The following is a 17,838-nucleotide window of genomic DNA, read 5'->3' on the forward strand; positions in this document are numbered from 1 at the left end:
AGTTCTTTGTTGATTCTGTCCCCGGGCCACCGTGCTCTCAATCAGACGAGGAGAAACCCTAGACAAAGGTGAGGAAAGTCCCTTTTCACATTAAGTTGTTAGGGAAGGACAATCAATCAGTTAGAATTTGTTATATCCATTTACTAAGCATTTCAGGGTCTTGTCATCAACAGCTGAATCTTTCTGGATAGCTAGTTTGATCTGTATTAGAATAGAGATAGGAAAGTTGTTACATCACTAGCATTTGTAATTTTCTTTTCCCTGAAAAGTATCTGAGAACATTGAGGACCATAATTGGCTTCTTGTCATGTACATTTGGATAAATTGGCATCTATTTGCAGCCATAATAATCTGATTGAATGTTACATTGAAATTTCTCCCATTTGTAGGACATTAGAGCCGAACATAATTGATTTCGATTTACTTTCGACGCTACGAAAATTGACATGTTATATGCATTATGTTGGTAATAATAGGACATTAGCTAGACAACTATTATAGTGATCAAAACCTCATCAAACAACACAGAATTTTGATGGATGCTGATTTATTGTCAATGAATAAGAGCTTAATGACTCCCAAGGAAAGTTCAACCTCAAATCTGCTTTTCTTTTTTGGGTTTCAACCCCTCCCGCCATGCTAATTGCAGAAAATAACTTAACGTGCTTCGGCTGGTTTTATAATTCGTGAATTGGATTAATTAATTAGCCTTATGGTACCTTTTATTTTTTTCAGTTTATCACTATTTCTAACAGCTTAAGCGTTAAGACTCTCCTGCATCCATGGTTTGCATAGCAGAAAAACCAATATTTTGATACAAGTGATGTTGGAAGATGAGGGACTCGAACATGAGACTTCGAATCCAAGGGAAAATACCAGGCATTTTCAGATATATTATATATATATATATATATCATTTTAAATTTTAACAGCCAACTGAACTCGTGTGCCATGCATGATGGGTGAAACTTTGCCAAATTTTCAGAATGTTTTCAACGCTCATATCACGTGATTATTATTTTTGTGTGTGCAAATTTTAACACAAACTAAGATTAGCAAATAACATATTTTTATTAAGGCCCCCCTAGTCCTAATTTTAATATTAAAGCATTGTTGTATTTTTCTTTTTTCTCCCAATCGAGAAAGTGTATTCTTCGTTATCTTTAACCAAAAAACTTACGGACAGCGGAAATGTCTTCTTAAATGGTTATCAAACATGACGTCAAAATCTCATTCAGTGAACTTCACGGTGAGGAAATTAATGAATCAAAAATATCAAAAAAAGATATATAAATGACATGTGGTGCACTGCATGTAGAGTAAGTTGAATATTCCTTAATGCTAGCAAGTTAGCAACTTTCTCTTTTAGACCTTCTCCCTTTTTCTTATGACATGTGTCACTTTCCTTACACTAAGAACAATGTAATTAATGCATCAAATAAGATAACATATGTTTCCAAATTTGCCCTTATTTTTTGTATTGATTTTAATGTTTCCTTAAATTTATTATCCAAATTTGTTACAACTTTCTTATCACCTTGTTAAAAAATTAAATAAGAAAAAACATTTTTTTATTTTTTTTTGAAAGACTCCAACAAATAACACTTACCTAATTAATGGTTTTTTAAAAAAATCAATAATTAGACTTACCGAATTAATGGTTTGAAAATGCAATCAATGAACTTCCTTTTAAAACAAACTTCCTTAGAAGGACATCTTTTGTTTGTATACCCAAAAAAAAAAAAAAAAAGGATATATCTTTTGTGGATTTTTTTAAGGTCATTATTGTGTTTTTTTTTTTTACAAAAAAAAAAAAAAAACGTTTTTCCTCTAAAAACAGAATTTTTTACCTATGGTAAGAGAGTGGTAAAAAAAAAAATTTGTATGAATTGAAGGACAATACATTTAATAAGGGTAAACTTGGAAAACAAAAGGTGGTTTGTTTGATGTATTAATGTCATTATTTTTAGTGTATGGGAAGTGACACATGTCATGAGGAAAACGGAGAAGGTTACATGCATTCCCTATCATTCAATGAAACAAATGCTAACAGTTAGTTCTTTCTCATGTAGAAATTTTTACATTTCTCACTTCTTCACATGCACACTGCCTTTTCTTAACTGGTCTGTCAATTTTCTATTATGTCTAAACTTATTGATGTGTATGAGTTCCTATCATGTATTAGGGGAACAAACAAAAAGGAAGACAGATTGGTCAATGAAATAATGTATGGAATTTTCATTCTTTTGTTATGTAATTTTCATATTAAATGATGAAAAAAATTCTAGAGGAAGATAAATTAGTCAATGAAATAATGAATGGAATTTTCACTCTTTCTTTATGTAATTTTCATATTAAACGACGAAGAAAATTATAGAGGAAGACAGATTAGTCAATGAAATAATGTATGAAATTTATGCTCTTTCTTTTTGTAATTTTCATATTAAATTACTTAGAAAATTCTAGAGGAAGATAGATTAGTCAATGAAATAATGTATGAAATTTCCGCTCTTTCTTTATGTAATTTTCATATTAAATGACGAAAAAAATTCTAAAGGTAGACCTATCAGAAAAAGATATACATGTGCTCATAAATGAAAAAGTAAAATACATGTCCTCCTTCTTTGTTTTGAGGAGTGGGTCAAAAGTGGGTGACTTTGAGAAAGACTTTTACCAATCAATCAATGAAGACTAGAGGAAGACTTCAATACCAATGAATGGCTCCTTTTTTGGTTAGGGGAACGTGTGCGTGGGTGTTAAAACTCATTGGAGAAAGACTAGAGGACTATACCACATCATGTGGTAGATAATGTGTCAATTTGCAAATAACTTTAGTAGCAAATGGACTATACTAGCCACCTACAGTTTTAAGCTTGATCATACAAATAATGCTTGCACCCTCTGTTTTACCGCGACTGCTAGCACAAAGAAAGTCGATGCTTTCATTGCCTCTTCTACCTCCACGCGGCATTGCTCTGTCGGGCTTTCTCCCATTGAGGAGAATTTCCCACTACTCCCTTCGATAGGAGTATAGGCTGTGTCTCAGTTAGTGTGGTTGATCTTCCTAATTACCTTAGTTAGCTTTGCCTTACCAACTACCTAATCAGACACAAGGCCCCTCCTCGGAGAGAAAGTTACTAGCAGAACTATATAAGACCTTTAACAGTTGTCACATATGATTATGTGTGTTAAACCCTTTTCAACCTTAACCCTAGAATTACACCGAGTAACAAGTATTATTTATTGAATTATCGAAACAGTACAATATTCTCAACAACTCATTCTTGCTACAATAATTGCCTAATATAGTTGTAAGCTCTCATTAACCAATTCAGTTAGAAACTAATTTCTTAACTAATCAATTAACAAACTGATTATGCCAGCTCATCACTAATCTAACTCAGCAATGATGAATGTTCCTAACAATGTGATTAGCCAATGTGATGTCGTGTTATTGATTAAAATATAGTCATCCCTACCACTTCATGTAAATCCCACAAGACTCCCATTCACGGAGGGGAAGAAAGTAGAGGGAATGCTAGCAACATTCTCTCCAACCTTCTTTTTTGGACTTTCTCCCTTTTCCTCATGACATGTGTCACTTTCCTTACACTACAAACAATGTAATTAATACATCATATAAGATAACAATTGTTTCCAAATTTGCCTTATTTTTTGTATTGATTTTAATGTTTCCTTAAATTTATTATCCAAATTTGTTACAACTTTCTTATCACCTTGTTAAAAAATTAAATAAGAAAAAACATTAATTTTTTTTTTCTTTTTTGAAAAACTCCAACAAATAAGACTTACCTAATTAATGGTTTTTAAAAAAATCAATAATCAGACTTACCGAATTAATGGTTTGAAAATACAATCAATGAACTTCCTTTTAAAATAGACTTCCTTATAAGGACGTCTTTTGTCTGTATAAAAAAAGGATATATCTTTTGTGGATTTTTTTAAGGTCATTGTGTTTTTTTTATAACAAAAAAAAAAGTTTTTCCTCTAAAAAATAGACATTTTCTTTATAATAAAAAAACAGAATTTTTAAATTTTTACATATGGTAAGAGAGTTGTAAGAAAAATTTGATAAATTGAAGGACAATACATTTAATAAGGGTAAACTTGGAAAACAAAAGGTGGTTTGTTTGATGTATTAATGTCATTATTATTTTTTTGATTAAAAGCGATAGTAATTTTATTGATAACACAGAAAAAAGTACAGAATAGTCACAATGCCAAATATGAGTACAACATCTCCAGTGACCAAACACAAAAATAAATTGGTTTGATCTGGAGATAATTACGCATGCCAGAAAAACCTAAAAACTCCAATTTGGCATACAAGAAGCATATGTACTCAGACCTACAATACAGATCTACCGCGCAACGGCAGTAACGGCAAATCCGCATCGTAAAGTCGAACACTAAATACGTATATCAGCAAACTCCTATTTAGTTTTCGAGAATTATTAGATTAAAATCAACACAGAAACAAGGACACTGCACCACTTCCTCTCTAGCAAACCAAAGAGACTCGTAGCACTAACATGGCTAAACCTCTTATTTTGCACAGGCAAAACCCGATCCCACACAAACCAGCAACAATCACTTTTCCAACTCCAAACACTGAATTGGAGCAAATTCCATATGCGTGGACCAAAAGCTGCAACAAAATTATGGTGTCTACGGTGAATTGCAGTACTTGCTTAAAAAACACAACGAAAATCAAAGAGAAAAGCTGGGTCGACAACACCACACCGCAATCATCCCAATGACAGTAAGACACATCCAAGAACACCAAAAATCACCAAGGACCTATAACAGAAAATACACAAACACACAAACACACAAACAAACAAACAAAAGACAAGATTTAAATAGATCTGGGCAAAAGAACCCAAAATCCAGACAAATATGGGAAGAGAATAGGAGATGGGAAGAAAACTAGGACATGAGAAAGGGATATGAAGAGAGAAAGATGGAAGATGGGGAAGCCACCCACCCCCTCTGGGGGCAGCGGCTGCAGACCTTCAGAGAGAGTTTAGGATTTTGAGAGAATCTGTATTTGGAAAATAAAATATTTTAATAATGAGATTATTAATGTCATTATTTTAAGTGTATAGGAAATGACACATGTCATGAAAAAAAAAAAAGAAGGTCCAAAAGTGAATGTTGAAGAGAAAATTACTAACATTCCCTTTTAGTTCAAATAGGTGAAACATTGAGCACAAATCATCTAATAAAGTTTAGATTGTGAGACTTTGATGGAAGAGAAGAACTTGAGAACTGCAACAGACAACGATGTCGTTGTGAAAACGATGGGATTGTGGATGGTTGGACTATTGAGCAAAAGGGTCCCTCCTTGATTGAAACACAACCAATTATTGTTGTTCTTGGAAAAGTGCCAATCGTCAATGTACATGCAGATGAGAGGTCATTTTTCTACAGTTTTTTATTTTATTTTTTAAAATGAATAATTTTATTTAAATGCCACTAACAAAAAATGTCGCTTTAATTAATTAAGGCTGAAGAACATCAAATCCAGTATTTACTATGAAAAAATAATAAAAAGGGTGCAAATCTTAGTGAGTTGGACGAGTTAGGTGAGAGTTCAACTCAGCTTTGGAACTCGAATGCATCACTCGGTTCAAGTATAGGTTGACATTTCAAAATTAAAATATTGGTCATCTTATGGGGAAATTTTTATATGAAAATATGTCACTTGATTTGACCAAGTCTTTTAACTCCTCCTATATAACTGGGCTTTTTTTTTCTTCCCAAAATCGAAAAATGTTAAAACATAAAATCTTGGTGCAACCAAAGTAGACTGTGACATGATACAAAAAGAGGTTTTTTATTTAAACTCAATATTTTTCTTTGTTCACTTTAATATTTAAAATTATTAAATATTTAAGTTTTATTATAGTGTAAAAAGATAAAAAAGTCATTCAACTTAATACTTAACCCTAATACATCTATACATACACCCCATCACTCTTCATATTAAGTTTTAGAAAAACACAAACTCATCTACACCCTATTACTATATTACTCCTCTTTCAATCCAAAAAACCTACTACACTCTCATCTTCTCTTCACAAAACCTCATAGTTCATTCTCAATGCTGCTACACATTTGATAATTGTGTTTTTATCACTTTAAATAATATGAGGTTGAGATAAACTTAGAATAGTGACAGACCGGTAGACTTGAACCTTGTTCCTACATGACCCGATCAATTCGATCAGGCACTCGCCACTGAGGGGCAAGATAGCGGGGTGTGGGGTATGAGATTGATGAGTTTTTTTTTCTTTTTCTATTGGGTATGTATTTAGGGGTAATTTGAGAAGACAATGGGTTTTCTTAGAAATTGTGAAAATTTGAATTAGAAATTAAGGTGAACTTAGAATATTAAGTTAACAAAGAGAAGTACCAAGTTTAAATAGAAAAACTCTATTAAAAAAAAAACTAATTTTAACCTTCATTTATATGATTTCCACATTTAGGCTACACAGCCACAGGGCCACAGCCACAGGGCCACCAGTATATATTATATAGTAAAATCATGGAAAATAAAATAGCTTAACCATCATCAATTTCTCTGGGGTTTCGTTGGGCTTGACTTGAGAAGACTCAAGCGTGGACTCTATCTGTGGGGTCCTTTTGTACCCTGTTTCCCTCCCTATTTATTATCTCTCTCTCTTTGAAACTCACACAATATTAACTGCCATTTATTGATTCTCTCTGCGAAACATCTCTTGATTGTCAGAACGAAATTTCTCTACAAGCTCTTCATCTTGTTGTTGTTCTAATTTCTTCAGGTTCTCTCTGGTTTTGGGTTTCTGTTTGAGGCCTGAGAAAAGAAAAAGTCTAGAATCTGATAAATGAAAGAAACTTCATCTAGTTGGGTTTGATTTGATGCAGCAGTCTTGCTTTTTTTGACATGGGTTTTCAGCTTTTCATGCTGTAGGAATATAAGGTACAACATAAAGCACATAACTGTTGAGTTTTTGTTTATCTCAGCAACCAAAAAGAAAGTTAACTTGTGTAAGGGGTGATTGTTTCTATTTTCATGTTTGATGCTATTTAGAATGATTTATGACTTATTTTCAATTGCTATGTTCATCATTGTCTTTCTCCTATTTTGGTAACTGGTCAGCAAGTATCGAAACATTGACTGGCTTTTCATATTGAAACTTTCATTGAAAGCTGTTGTTTTAATCACTAATGCTCTTCTGATTAAGTCTATCATTGTCTGCCTCTTCTAGTTTCTAGTGAAGAAAATTTCAATATAAGAGTTGGGTTCTTGCAGGGCCTGGATATCAGCTCGTTCAAGCAGTAAAAGAACCAAATCCGGATACCAAAATATGAATTCCGTGGGGCATAAGTTTGTAAGGTTAGTTTGTCCAAGTCTTGAGTACCAATAAAGACCAATGTTGTTAAGTATCTAATCTTATTTTATACAATTGTTTGTGCACCTCTGTGATGTTACAAATTCATGTGACTTCGTGTTGCGTTTGTTGTTTTATCCAGGTTTGAAGATTGGCATTCGGATCGATCTGTAAGCTCTGAGCACGAAGCTTCCACTGGTCATGGACTAAATCCAAGAAGAGCTAGACCATCTGTGCATGCAGTTTTTAGGGGTCTTCAGAGAGGATTAGAGAGAGGTTCTGATCGGATTAGAAGCTTGAAAAAACCACTAAGTTCCACTTCTGTAGGTAACTGGTCAGCAAGGGAGTCAGGCTCTAGGAGGAAAATTCTTGACCCTCAGGGGTCATTTCTTCAGAACTGGAACAAGATATTTGTGATCACTTGTGTTATAGCTGTGTCCGTGGACCCGTTGTTTCTTTATACTGCAGTGGTCGATGGGGAAAATAAGTGCGTGGGTGTGGACAAAAGGTTGCTGATCATTACTTGTGTTCTTCGTTCCTTCATCGATGTCTTTCACATACTTCATATCATCTTTCAGTTTCGCACTGGTTTTATTGCCCCCTCTTCTCGAGTATTCGGAAGGGGTGAGCTAATTGACGATCCTGTGGCCATTGCAAAAAGATACTTGTCCTCATACTTCATCATTGACATTCTAGCTGTTTTTCCTCTGCCACAGGTAGCTGCCCTTCCCTTTATTTCATAAGAAAGATTTATGTTCATGACATTATGGAAGGTTCAGATTATGTTCCCCTAACCTTTTATTGCAAACCATTCTTTTAACTTTTCTTTTGCTTGTCAGACTCCCCCTTTTTTTACTTGCTTGAGTTATATTGATAAAGATATTCTCAGAAAACGTTCTTTCAATCAAATACGCTATTATGGCATTCATGTTTTATGCTAATACAAAATAAGAATAGGCTTTCTTCCCAACCTGTCTCCTTGTATCCTCAGTAGAACTCAGAATATGCTTTCTAATGTAATGCATTCCACTTCAATACCTTTCCTTTGGTTCTTTTACTGGAGAAAAAACACTGTGTGTAATTGTGTGTATAGCCAGGAGGTTGAATTTGCAGGCTTTTTACAGAATGTCCAATCATTATCAATTGCAGAAAACTGAATTCTTTGTTTAATATCTGAAAGGTTTTTAAAGTTTTTACATGGTTTTATTATTAGAACAGAGTGACTTTATTAACCATATCTCTGGTTGTAGCTTATGTCCATAATTCACAATACCGGCGATTTTGTTCTGCTTAATTTGTTCAGGTGGTTGTTTTTTTTTATAATCCCAATATCACGTCCAGTTCCCGCGTCACAAAGCACTTGTTGCTGTTTGTAATTGTTGCCCAATATGGGCCAAGGCTTTGGCGGATCTATCCATTATACGAAGAAGTAACAAGAACTTCAGGCTTCCTGACTGAAACAGCATGGGCTGGAGCTGCTTACAATCTTTTGCTCTACATGCTAGCCAGTCACGTAAGTCTTTGATTTGATAGTTTTTGAATCCTCAACAATCTCCAAGAAATAATGTGGGATTTCTGATCTGATAAGGAATGTGTCATACCAGGTAGTTGGAGCCTTTTGGTACTTGTTCTCCGTGGAACGAGAGTATAGCTGCTGGCGTAAGCAGTGTCATGGGGATGATGGTTGTAAGAAAGTCCTGTACTGTGATCCTAAGTATAAAGCTGACTCTAGCTGGATTAAAATAAAAAAAGCTTCTTGCCCTTTTATTGACCCTGATCAAATAAAAAATTCAACGGTGTTCAACTTTGGAATATTTACTGATGCTCTGCAGTCTGGTGTGCTAGAGACCAGAGATTTTCCAAAGAAATTTTTATACTGCTTCTGGTGGGGTCTGCGCAACCTTAGGTTTGTGATCATAAACTTTTTAAATTTATTCTTAATCAGTTAGCATGCTGAGTTTAGCGGTTAAAATTTTCTTAAGGTTTCATGTACATACATGTAACCGTTTTTAACTTGTTCTGGTTTTGCAGTTCTCTTGGTCAAAACCTCAAAACAAGCACTTTTGTTTGGGAGATAGTCTTTGCCGTGTTCATATCTATCTTTGGATTGGTGCTATTTTCATTGCTCATTGGCAATATGCAGGTAATATTTGATGCCGTCATTTTCTTGATAACCTATATATGTTGTAAGCATTATGGGGTAACACTAAAGATGTACGCAGCTTTGTTCTTATGCATGGCATCCTGGCCAAAAATTAGACTACGGATTGAGCACATGAAATTAACACATCGATATCTGTCTTAAATCAAATCTCTTAGCGCTAGCAGTGTTCTTAGTTGATGTACTTTCTTCTTGGATTGAATGAGCTAAAGCCTAACATTCTAACCTTGTTTCTTGTGATGTTATAGAAATTTCTGCAGTCCACAACTGTGAGAGTTGAAGAAATGAGAGTGAAAAGGCGAGATGCAGAACAGTGGATGTCACACCGAATGCTCCCCGAGAACTTGAGGGAAAGGATTAGATGCTATGATCAGTATAAATGGCAGGAAACAAGAGGTGTTGATGAAGAGACTCTAGTTCGTAACCTTCCCAAAGACCTGCGGAAGGACATAAAGCGCCATCTTTGCTTGGCTCTTCTCAATAGAGTGAGTGCTTTCACTAATAATTTATGCATCATTTTCTCTCCAACTATTAGCAGTTGTGTTCATCAGCTCACTTAATTATCTCAGGTGCCTATGTTTGAGAAAATGGATGAACAACTGATGGACGCCCTGTGTGATCGTCTCAAGCCAGTTCTTTACACAGACAAGAGCGTTATCACTCGAGAAGGCGATCCAGTTGATGAGATGCTATTCATCATGCGTGGATATTTAGCAACCATGACTACCAATGGTGGAAGAACTGGCTTCTTCAACACTGCTGATCTTAAGGCTGGTGACTTTTGTGGAGAAGAGCTTCTTACATGGGCCTTGGATCCAAACTCCTCTACCAATCTTCCCATCTCAACTAGGACAGTGGAAGCTAAAACAGAAGTTGAAGCCTTTGCTCTCATGGCTGATGATTTGAAGTTTGTTGCCTCCCAGTTTCGGCGCCTACACAGCAAGCAGCTCCAGCACACTTTCAGGCAAGGCTCAAATAACCATGCTTTTTCCTTTTTCATCATGGACAACTAATATGAACCCAAAAAAGGAGAAAAGTTACAGAAAGATTCATATTTCCACCTTCATTTGATTTTTAAGCAAAATACCTCATAACATTGCTTTGTCTTCAAATATGCAACAGAACAAGCATGCTATGTTATGCAAAAGCGAAGTATTATATTTGGAATGCGATTACCGTTCTTCTTGATTTTTTTGATTTCAGTATGTAGTTTTCTCATGCCATAATGTCTACTTTTCAGGTTTTACTCCCTGCAGTGGAGGACATGGTCAGCCTGTTTCATACAAGCAGCTTGGCGCCGTCACTGCAAGAGAAAGCATGAGAAGTCTTTACGTGAAGCAGAAGACAGGCTGCAAGATGCTTTGACAAGAGAAGCTGGAAGCTCACCAAGCCTACTTGCCACTGTATATGCATCAAAGTTTGCAGCCAATGCACTACGAAACTTGAGACAGAAGGGTAAGCGCGACACTAGACCTTCACCAACATTGCTGCCACTGCTGCCTCAGAAGCCCGCTGAGCCTGATTTTACCGCAGAGCGTCATGACTAGTAGTACATTGTTATGAAGTGATTAGCGTCTAAGTTTTGCTTTCCAGATACAAGTTTATCCTTGGAGGTTTCTGTGTATAGTAAAATATTGGCAACTTGGTGTAACTTCCCTCCTTCTGTAGACTCTATCTAACTTGGCTTTTTTCTCAATTTCTCCTTTTTGATCCATTGAGAGTTCATTTGTTTTATGAGCCAACCTTCATGTGTGATATGACATTCATAACAGATAGTTTTCTATGTATAAAAAAATATATTATTTTATAACACGGAATCAAGCGGAAATTTTCTGCCAATATTCCCTTCAAGTCAAAAACATCTCTTTGCTGCTGAAGTCGGTCATTCAACTCGATCAGATGCAAGCTCAGCTCCCTTAACATCAACCTCTCGGTTGCTAATATAATTTTTAGCTTTTACTAGTCACAAAAGGTATATAAAAGAACATCAATATAACTCATAAGGTATATAAAAGATACGCGCCTTTTAGAGCTCTCCAAATTTTATTTCCAAAAATTGCCCATAAGACTTGTAATCTTGTAAAACTCATGTGCGATTCACTCTGTGTGAGATAGTTGAATAGTTGTACTCTACAGCATCAAGGGAAAGGATGCATAAAACCAAGCTTAAAACAGATCATAATTTACTTCTACCTCAGAGTGTCTTCTCCCAAAAGGGATTCCACTGTTAACTGATTCATAGCCGTCTAGCAAAAAACTTTCCATCATCCGGTGCACTATAAACTTAGTTGGAGCAGTACTTTCACATCTTCTTTTGTTTATTTCTTTCCTTGATTTGATTTTCCAGACTTTTAAGTCTCTGCTTGAGAATTGAAGTCCGTGATATTCTTCTGTCAGCAATCTTTGATGGCTTGGTGGGTAACGGAGGTCCTGATTCAACGGTAGTGTCCTGTTCTATTGCTGAAGACAAAAAGGATTGAGGTTGTGATGGAGCAGGAGGTGGCATAGGGATTTCTGGAAGACCAAGGAAAGTCTTCACCTCTGGGAGCCTAATTACTGCAGGAATGCAATACAGTCTGTCAGCGTAAATACACGGGAAACAAGATATGCTCAAACAAGCTCCAGAGCTGACTAGAACCCCCAAATTTTGTTAAAATGGAAATGGTTCATCTAATGGGTTAGGTTACAATCTTTCTAACATATTCCAAGCAAGGTGATTTTAGTGCTGACGATGTGGGCTCAGGCCACCCATCCTGTACTTTGCCTGATCCCCATCTACTTCCATTTTGCAAAGGAGATGGCGCAGTTTAATAATAAAACACTATGCTGTTAGTTAGGGGTCCAATGTATATGGCTTGTGTACTAAATTACCCCATTAGCACTTTCAATTTAACTTTCTTACTTGACAGGAAGAAAAAGAAAACCTAAGGGGTCACTCTAGTGAATGGTAAAAGGCTCAGGCTGTCATCTGCATGTGCACAGGCTTGATTCTTAAGGGCAACATTGTCAACTAGATCCAAGGAAAACCACCAAAAGTTCTAATGATACACTGAATTGCATTTAAGCATCTGATCAAAGCAAACAAATCCCTCATTTCAATTCAAAGTAGGGTTACAAAACATTAAATACAAAAAGAAGTTCATGATTTGCAGGAAGGACTCACCTAATCCATATGTAAGGGAGAACAGGTTGGAGGTGAGCCAATAACAGAACAGTGCCTGCAAAGACATGGGATTCAACAAAGCAATATAAAAGATCCTGGACATACCTACTCCTATACATTAAATTCAGCAAATTCACAAACCTTGGGGAAACCCATCATTACAGGAACTGAAATGGCTGCAAGGATTCTAGAATAGTTTTTCATAGTTTGGGCAATGGGATTCCCTTCAAGACCCTCCTGCATGTTGCACTAAGGAAACAGCAGAAATCACATAACTGCTCACTCTTTGGAAAGCATCATAGCAATAAGACAACAAGGTAAAAAGCATCTGATAGAAATATCCACCCACAATCAATCAAAATAAAAAATAAAATAAAAAACTCTCTCTTAATTAAAAACCCAAGAGAAATTAAATACCATATATGCAAGCTAAATAAGTAACAAAAATCCTACCTCTACTGTAATCAAGAATGTCAATGATGTCAGAACTGGAAGGATGAGCAAGCTATCTGGAGTAGTGAGATCAGTAAACCAAAGAGCTCCACCACTTTGAAAAGAAGGAACCTTCTCAGCCATGTTTCTAACCTGCATTTACAAGAGTCAGAAAATGAAACACAACTTGAAATTTGGAAAGTCATGAAAATAATCAAATATCAAATGAATAGTTTCAACAAGATACTGTAAAACTGAGGGGCTCTCATATCTTACAGCTAAGAAAAAACTGATGAAGATTGGACCTTGAATGAATAGCGGTTGCAATTGAGAAAGTGGATTGACTCCATATCTGGAAAAACCGTGCAGTTTCAAAGCGTCAAATGCATGCACATGCACATATAAGATGGCTGCATGAGAAACAATGACAGAAATAGAAAAAATAAAAGGATACAATGTGTGTGTACTCCTTTAATCTGAAAACAGTGAGAATTCAACTACACTAAATGTACAGGCACAACGGTTGTCGAACCCTCATGTGAGACAGCTACCACAGGAAAATTCAGGAAGTAGACTTTCTGGCTTTAGATTTAGGTCCCCTCTAATCGTCATTATTTTAATTAAATCAAATCGTAGTCCTCTTTTTTCTATCTTTCTTTCATTTTGTTGGCAAACCAACCATTACTAAGAACTTTTTTGCAATTCGGACCACCAAAAAAAAAAAAAAAAAAAAAAAAAAGTCGTCTTAACTTTTTAATTGGTTATCTTCATAGAAACACATTTATGTATCGCAGTGGAAGAAAGAATTGTATGTATCTGACAAGATTACATCTATAAAAGGAAAATAGCTAATCATCAGATGTGATTCCATCAGACAGTGAAAAATTACTTACTCCTTGAACAATGCCTTCATTCGTTTCTGTCCTTCTTGCAAAACATTCGGATCCATTGCCTAACAAATATATTGTATCAAAATGAAGAAAATGAAGCTTTCTGATAACTTTATGATGCACACTATATCATATGAGGAAATTAAAGTTGATTCTGAGATAGACAATATAAGATGCTGGCCAAAAGAAGCAAAGAGACCATGGTGGCTTTTGATGAGTATCTCAGCATACTAGATTATCATGATTCCCCTCCGGCTACTGCCCCCACCCCAAACAAAAGAGAAAAAAAAAAAAAAAAAAAAAAAAGAAGAAAGAAATTCATACCATATCTTGCATCTGTTGTTTTAACTCCTCTAAATGGGGCCTCATTAACTGTATCGCAATAGAAAAAATTAAAATAAACACAGTCAGATACTAATTGAATGCTCTCTTCTTCTAAACAATGTAAGAAACTGAATAAAAACATCAAAAATAGTAAAATTACATCAATATTCACAAATGTATTGAAACATACTACCTGCCCCTAACCCCCTCTCCCCCCAACCCCCAAATTGCTGGGGCGTGTCATATAAGTGATTCAAAGCATACTTCAACTCACAAAAATATGAATCATGCCACCATCACATTTAAAAGAGTACCGCTTGCACAAACAATCAAGGAATGTTGTTTCTTTCATATAGTCAAAAGGATTAACGAACGATCATAGAATCAGGTTATTAAACAGCTGAAATAAAGTATCCACCCAGAGAGTGAGAGAGAGGGACAGAGAGAGAGAGCCCAGGAAACATACAACCTCTGGACAAGGGCTCGTTATCACAGTTATGGTCATTAAAAATATAGTGATTCCAACTGCAAGAAATCTTTCTGGAGTATCTAATACAACCTTTTATGTTCATCAAACTTTAAACTGACACATCCAGGAAATTAATTGATAATTTATAGTTTTCAATAACAGATTCACATGTGCACACACACACAAATCCATTGAGCTTAAGGGAATGAAAACTAACATTAAGTTGTGTAGTAGCCCTGAGTTGATTAATGAGAAGTGGAATTGTAGCCCCTCGAATCAGAATAGTTGTTAAAGCTATTGAGGCCCACCTGGAAAAACAATTAATCACTTTCAAGGAGAAACCAAAATAGCTTTAAGATAAAATTTGTAACCATAAGCTCTGTACTTCTACTTAAGCAGCATTACATAATTGTTTCACTATTACCTTTCCTTCAACTTACCAAAAAATATTAAAATCATATAAAAAAGGAAAAATAAACAAAACTGTCAAAAGTAAGAGAATTCTCTCTAAAATCATTTCATTTACCAATTACATCCAGTAAAAGAATGCACGCCATCGATCAAATACTGCAGGGCAGCAACTGGGAAGAAAGAATCTGCTGCAGCAGCAGCCACTTCACTCGCAGCGGGGGCTTGGGAGGTTACCACTTCCACCGTCTTATCCGTAATAACCTCGGCAAAATAGCCAATGTCATTAATCTTATCAGACCCATCATCAATTATGGTTGACATATACCTACAATGAAAGGAGCCAAGCCCCATTTTCCAAGACAATGATGAGCCTGTCCTCTCTCTACATCGAGAACCAAAACAAAATCCAAGTGTCGAGTTGTAAGAGCCACGTGGCAAAGTACTCTTGATCACAGGTGGAGGCAAACTTGAATTCGGTGCATGTGATTTAGTATCCTCATTGTTATCATGAAGAATGTGACTAAATGCAGGGTGGAAACGTCTGGTACCAAAGGTCACTGTGGTGGAGACACTACGTCTACAAGCCATTTCTGCTAGCTAACTTCTGCTAAAAGAAGCAGATATCTAAACATTATAAAGAGATTACATATGCAATATAGAACAAGAAAAAAGCAAGACAACACGATCCTAACACTTTCTACTTTGAGGTGTTATATTCATACCCACTTGGCTTACAAGAAATGTAACACAAAGGAGAAAAGAAAGAAATATTGCAACCCCAAATTTCAAGTTGTTTGAACTTGTACTGAGTTGTACTTTCTTCAGTAATATTTCTTGGTCTTCACTGCTGAAATCTAGTAGGATCCAAAAGTCATACTATTTTCCAATTTCTCACTTTTTTTTCTCAATCAACTCAAAGAACCTCTCACAACGCATTTTCATGGATTCCACAGAAATGTTTGATAAGTTGGGATCAAGGCCTTTCAGGATTGGCTAAGTTAAAGTTCCATAGACACACACACACACACACACACACACACATATAATTAGCTAAGCACCCAATGAAAAGAACCCAAAACAGAGGGCTCAAAGTTATGAATTAAACTATCAAACATTTGGTTGGTGCTTAACTTTGAAGAACCCAGATGGGCTTTACACGATGAGTTACCATCAACAAATTATAAAAGTTTACGTCGTTGCACTGTATTTTCTTAAGAGCCAAACATAAATTAACCAAACAGAAAGAGAACCATTGGAAGTAATTACCTTTCTGAATTTTCTTAGTTCTCTTCTCGACGCGAAGAGACAGAAACTTCATTAGCAGCAGAACGCGTCATTTTCATAAATTTCGAACACAGTAGGTATGATAAAAAAAAATGAAAAAAAGAAGAAGAGAGAGACAACGTGATTTATACTGCATGTCGTTAAAATTTAAGCGCTTGTAAACGTTATGTCGTATTTATGCGTAGCAAGTCCCACTGTACCAGATGTAGAGGATTGCTTTGAAAGCAAAAATTTTAACAATTTGAAAGGAAAATAAAACAAGGATTATATATAATTCCATAATTACTAGATTGTTCTCAGTGGTATTATTCACTAATGGCTCTGATAATATAATTATGTGTGAACAATTGATTTTATACTTGTCACATTAATTATAAATAAATCTCTTGCTGTGGCAATGGCAAACCCAGTTGGAATGAACAAAGTCACTCTCCATGATAAAACATTCCAACCCTGCATGGCCAAAAAAACGATGGTCAGCACCTTGAAAAAGAGAAGTGTGTAAAGTAATGCTACATGAACATATTTATTTTCTGATCATATTATATGACAGTTGATGTGTTAATTAACTATTGATCGTGATAATTGATGTAATAAGTGAGCACCAACTACTAAGTCATGAGCTAATGTGGTCAGAAAATTCGGGTGACTCTAGCATTGGAGTGTGTATGTATTACTTTGAGCAGTCAGTGTTTTTATCAATTGGAGGGAGATTGAGGGACAGGCCACATTTCTTGGGAAGAAGAGAGACTTGAGAGGGATTATAGTTTCCAACGGAAGACAACACTTGCTTAAGGCACTTGCACACAGCTTCCCTGTCTGGCCTGGAATTAGCATTGACACTCAGCTCCTTAACCCCTTTGCAACACTCTTCGGATGGCTTGGTGTCACTTCCACCTTTCACAAAACTGAGACACGGGGCCACTTGCTGGGTTACGGTAGGGCATGAAGGCGCCGAATTTGCAGAACTTGAAAGGAACAAGAGGACGGCTAGGAATCCGATGAGGCGAGTCATTGTTGCTCCTAAGTTTTAAGATCACTTGGAGGCAAGTGTTTAATTCCCAAGTTTGAGGTCTTTGCAAGACTGCAGGGTACATATATAAATGCTTGAGTGCAGGTTTTTCAGTTTTGAAGCCCCACAGCTGTAATTATGCTCATGCAAGTTTCATGCCAGTGATCGGTTTCTGTTTCCATGAAAACAGAAATAGGACTTCTCATGTTGGGATTACGTGAACAACTTAATTAGGGCACACTAAGAAGTTCCCTTTGGGTTTAATATTTCTTGGCCAGACACATTGCTCATAAGA

General features: G+C 35.8%; 2 protein-coding genes across 5 annotated transcripts; one reads left to right on the top strand and one right to left on the bottom strand.

Annotated features, from left to right (window-relative positions):
- On the top strand, nucleotides 6,737-11,345 carry LOC18786317 (cyclic nucleotide-gated ion channel 1). 2 transcript variants are annotated; one of them, XM_020557005.1, is made up of 9 exons: nucleotides 6,737-6,985; nucleotides 7,319-7,402; nucleotides 7,540-8,113; nucleotides 8,701-8,910; nucleotides 9,002-9,303; nucleotides 9,429-9,540; nucleotides 9,807-10,043; nucleotides 10,128-10,522; nucleotides 10,799-11,345. In XM_020557005.1, exons 2-9 carry the CDS (start codon nucleotides 7,374-7,376, stop codon nucleotides 11,103-11,105), a joined length of 2,166 nt encoding a protein of 721 aa, XP_020412594.1. In that variant the 5' UTR covers nucleotides 6,737-6,985; nucleotides 7,319-7,373; the 3' UTR covers nucleotides 11,106-11,345. The 2 variants fall into 2 exon arrangements, with proteins under 2 accessions (XP_020412594.1, XP_020412593.1); XM_020557004.1 differs by lacking the exon at nucleotides 10,799-11,345 and having other exon boundaries at nucleotides 6,740-6,985; nucleotides 7,540-7,804; nucleotides 7,976-8,113; nucleotides 10,128-10,719.
- Nucleotides 11,499-16,650, bottom strand: LOC18787492 (mitochondrial inner membrane protein OXA1-like). Of its 3 annotated transcripts, none has more exons than XM_020557006.1 (10): nucleotides 16,514-16,650; nucleotides 15,363-15,854; nucleotides 15,054-15,144; nucleotides 14,368-14,415; nucleotides 14,047-14,105; nucleotides 13,430-13,505; nucleotides 13,175-13,306; nucleotides 12,863-12,970; nucleotides 12,722-12,776; nucleotides 11,499-12,114 (listed from the first exon to the last, which is right to left on the bottom strand). In XM_020557006.1, the coding sequence occupies exons 2-10, from the start codon at nucleotides 15,833-15,835 to the stop codon at nucleotides 11,861-11,863; spliced, it is 1,296 nt and encodes a 431-aa protein (XP_020412595.1). In that variant the 5' UTR covers nucleotides 15,836-15,854; nucleotides 16,514-16,650; the 3' UTR covers nucleotides 11,499-11,860. The 3 variants fall into 3 exon arrangements, with proteins under 3 accessions (XP_020412595.1, XP_020412596.1, XP_007218039.1); XM_020557007.1 differs by having other exon boundaries at nucleotides 15,363-15,871; XM_007217977.2 differs by having other exon boundaries at nucleotides 15,363-15,851; nucleotides 16,514-16,649.

The sequence above is a fragment of the Prunus persica genome, chromosome G2 (genome assembly GCF_000346465.2).
Source record: "Prunus persica cultivar Lovell chromosome G2, Prunus_persica_NCBIv2, whole genome shotgun sequence".
Classification (NCBI taxonomy): Eukaryota; Viridiplantae; Streptophyta; class Magnoliopsida; order Rosales; family Rosaceae; genus Prunus; species Prunus persica.

Bases quoted from the DNA above. Each gene is read 5' to 3' on its own strand.
- LOC18787492 (XM_020557006.1), bottom strand. From the start codon at position 15,835: ATGGCTTGTAGACGTAGTGTCTCCACCACAGTGACCTTTGGTACCAGA. The intron at 13,307-13,429 runs GTAAGATATGAG...TTGTAAATGCAG, and splicing joins TCATCAGTTTTTTCTTAGCT to GTTAGAAACATGGCTGAGAA. The intron at 12,115-12,721 runs GTGAGTCCTTCC...GCATTCCTGCAG, and splicing joins CTCCCTTACATATGGATTAG to TAATTAGGCTCCCAGAGGTG.
- LOC18786317 (XM_020557005.1), top strand. From the start codon at position 7,374: ATGAATTCCGTGGGGCATAAGTTTGTAAG. The intron at 7,403-7,539 runs GTTAGTTTGTCC...TGTTTTATCCAG, and splicing joins GTGGGGCATAAGTTTGTAAG to GTTTGAAGATTGGCATTCGG. The intron at 10,044-10,127 runs GTGAGTGCTTTC...TAATTATCTCAG, and splicing joins GCTTGGCTCTTCTCAATAGA to GTGCCTATGTTTGAGAAAAT.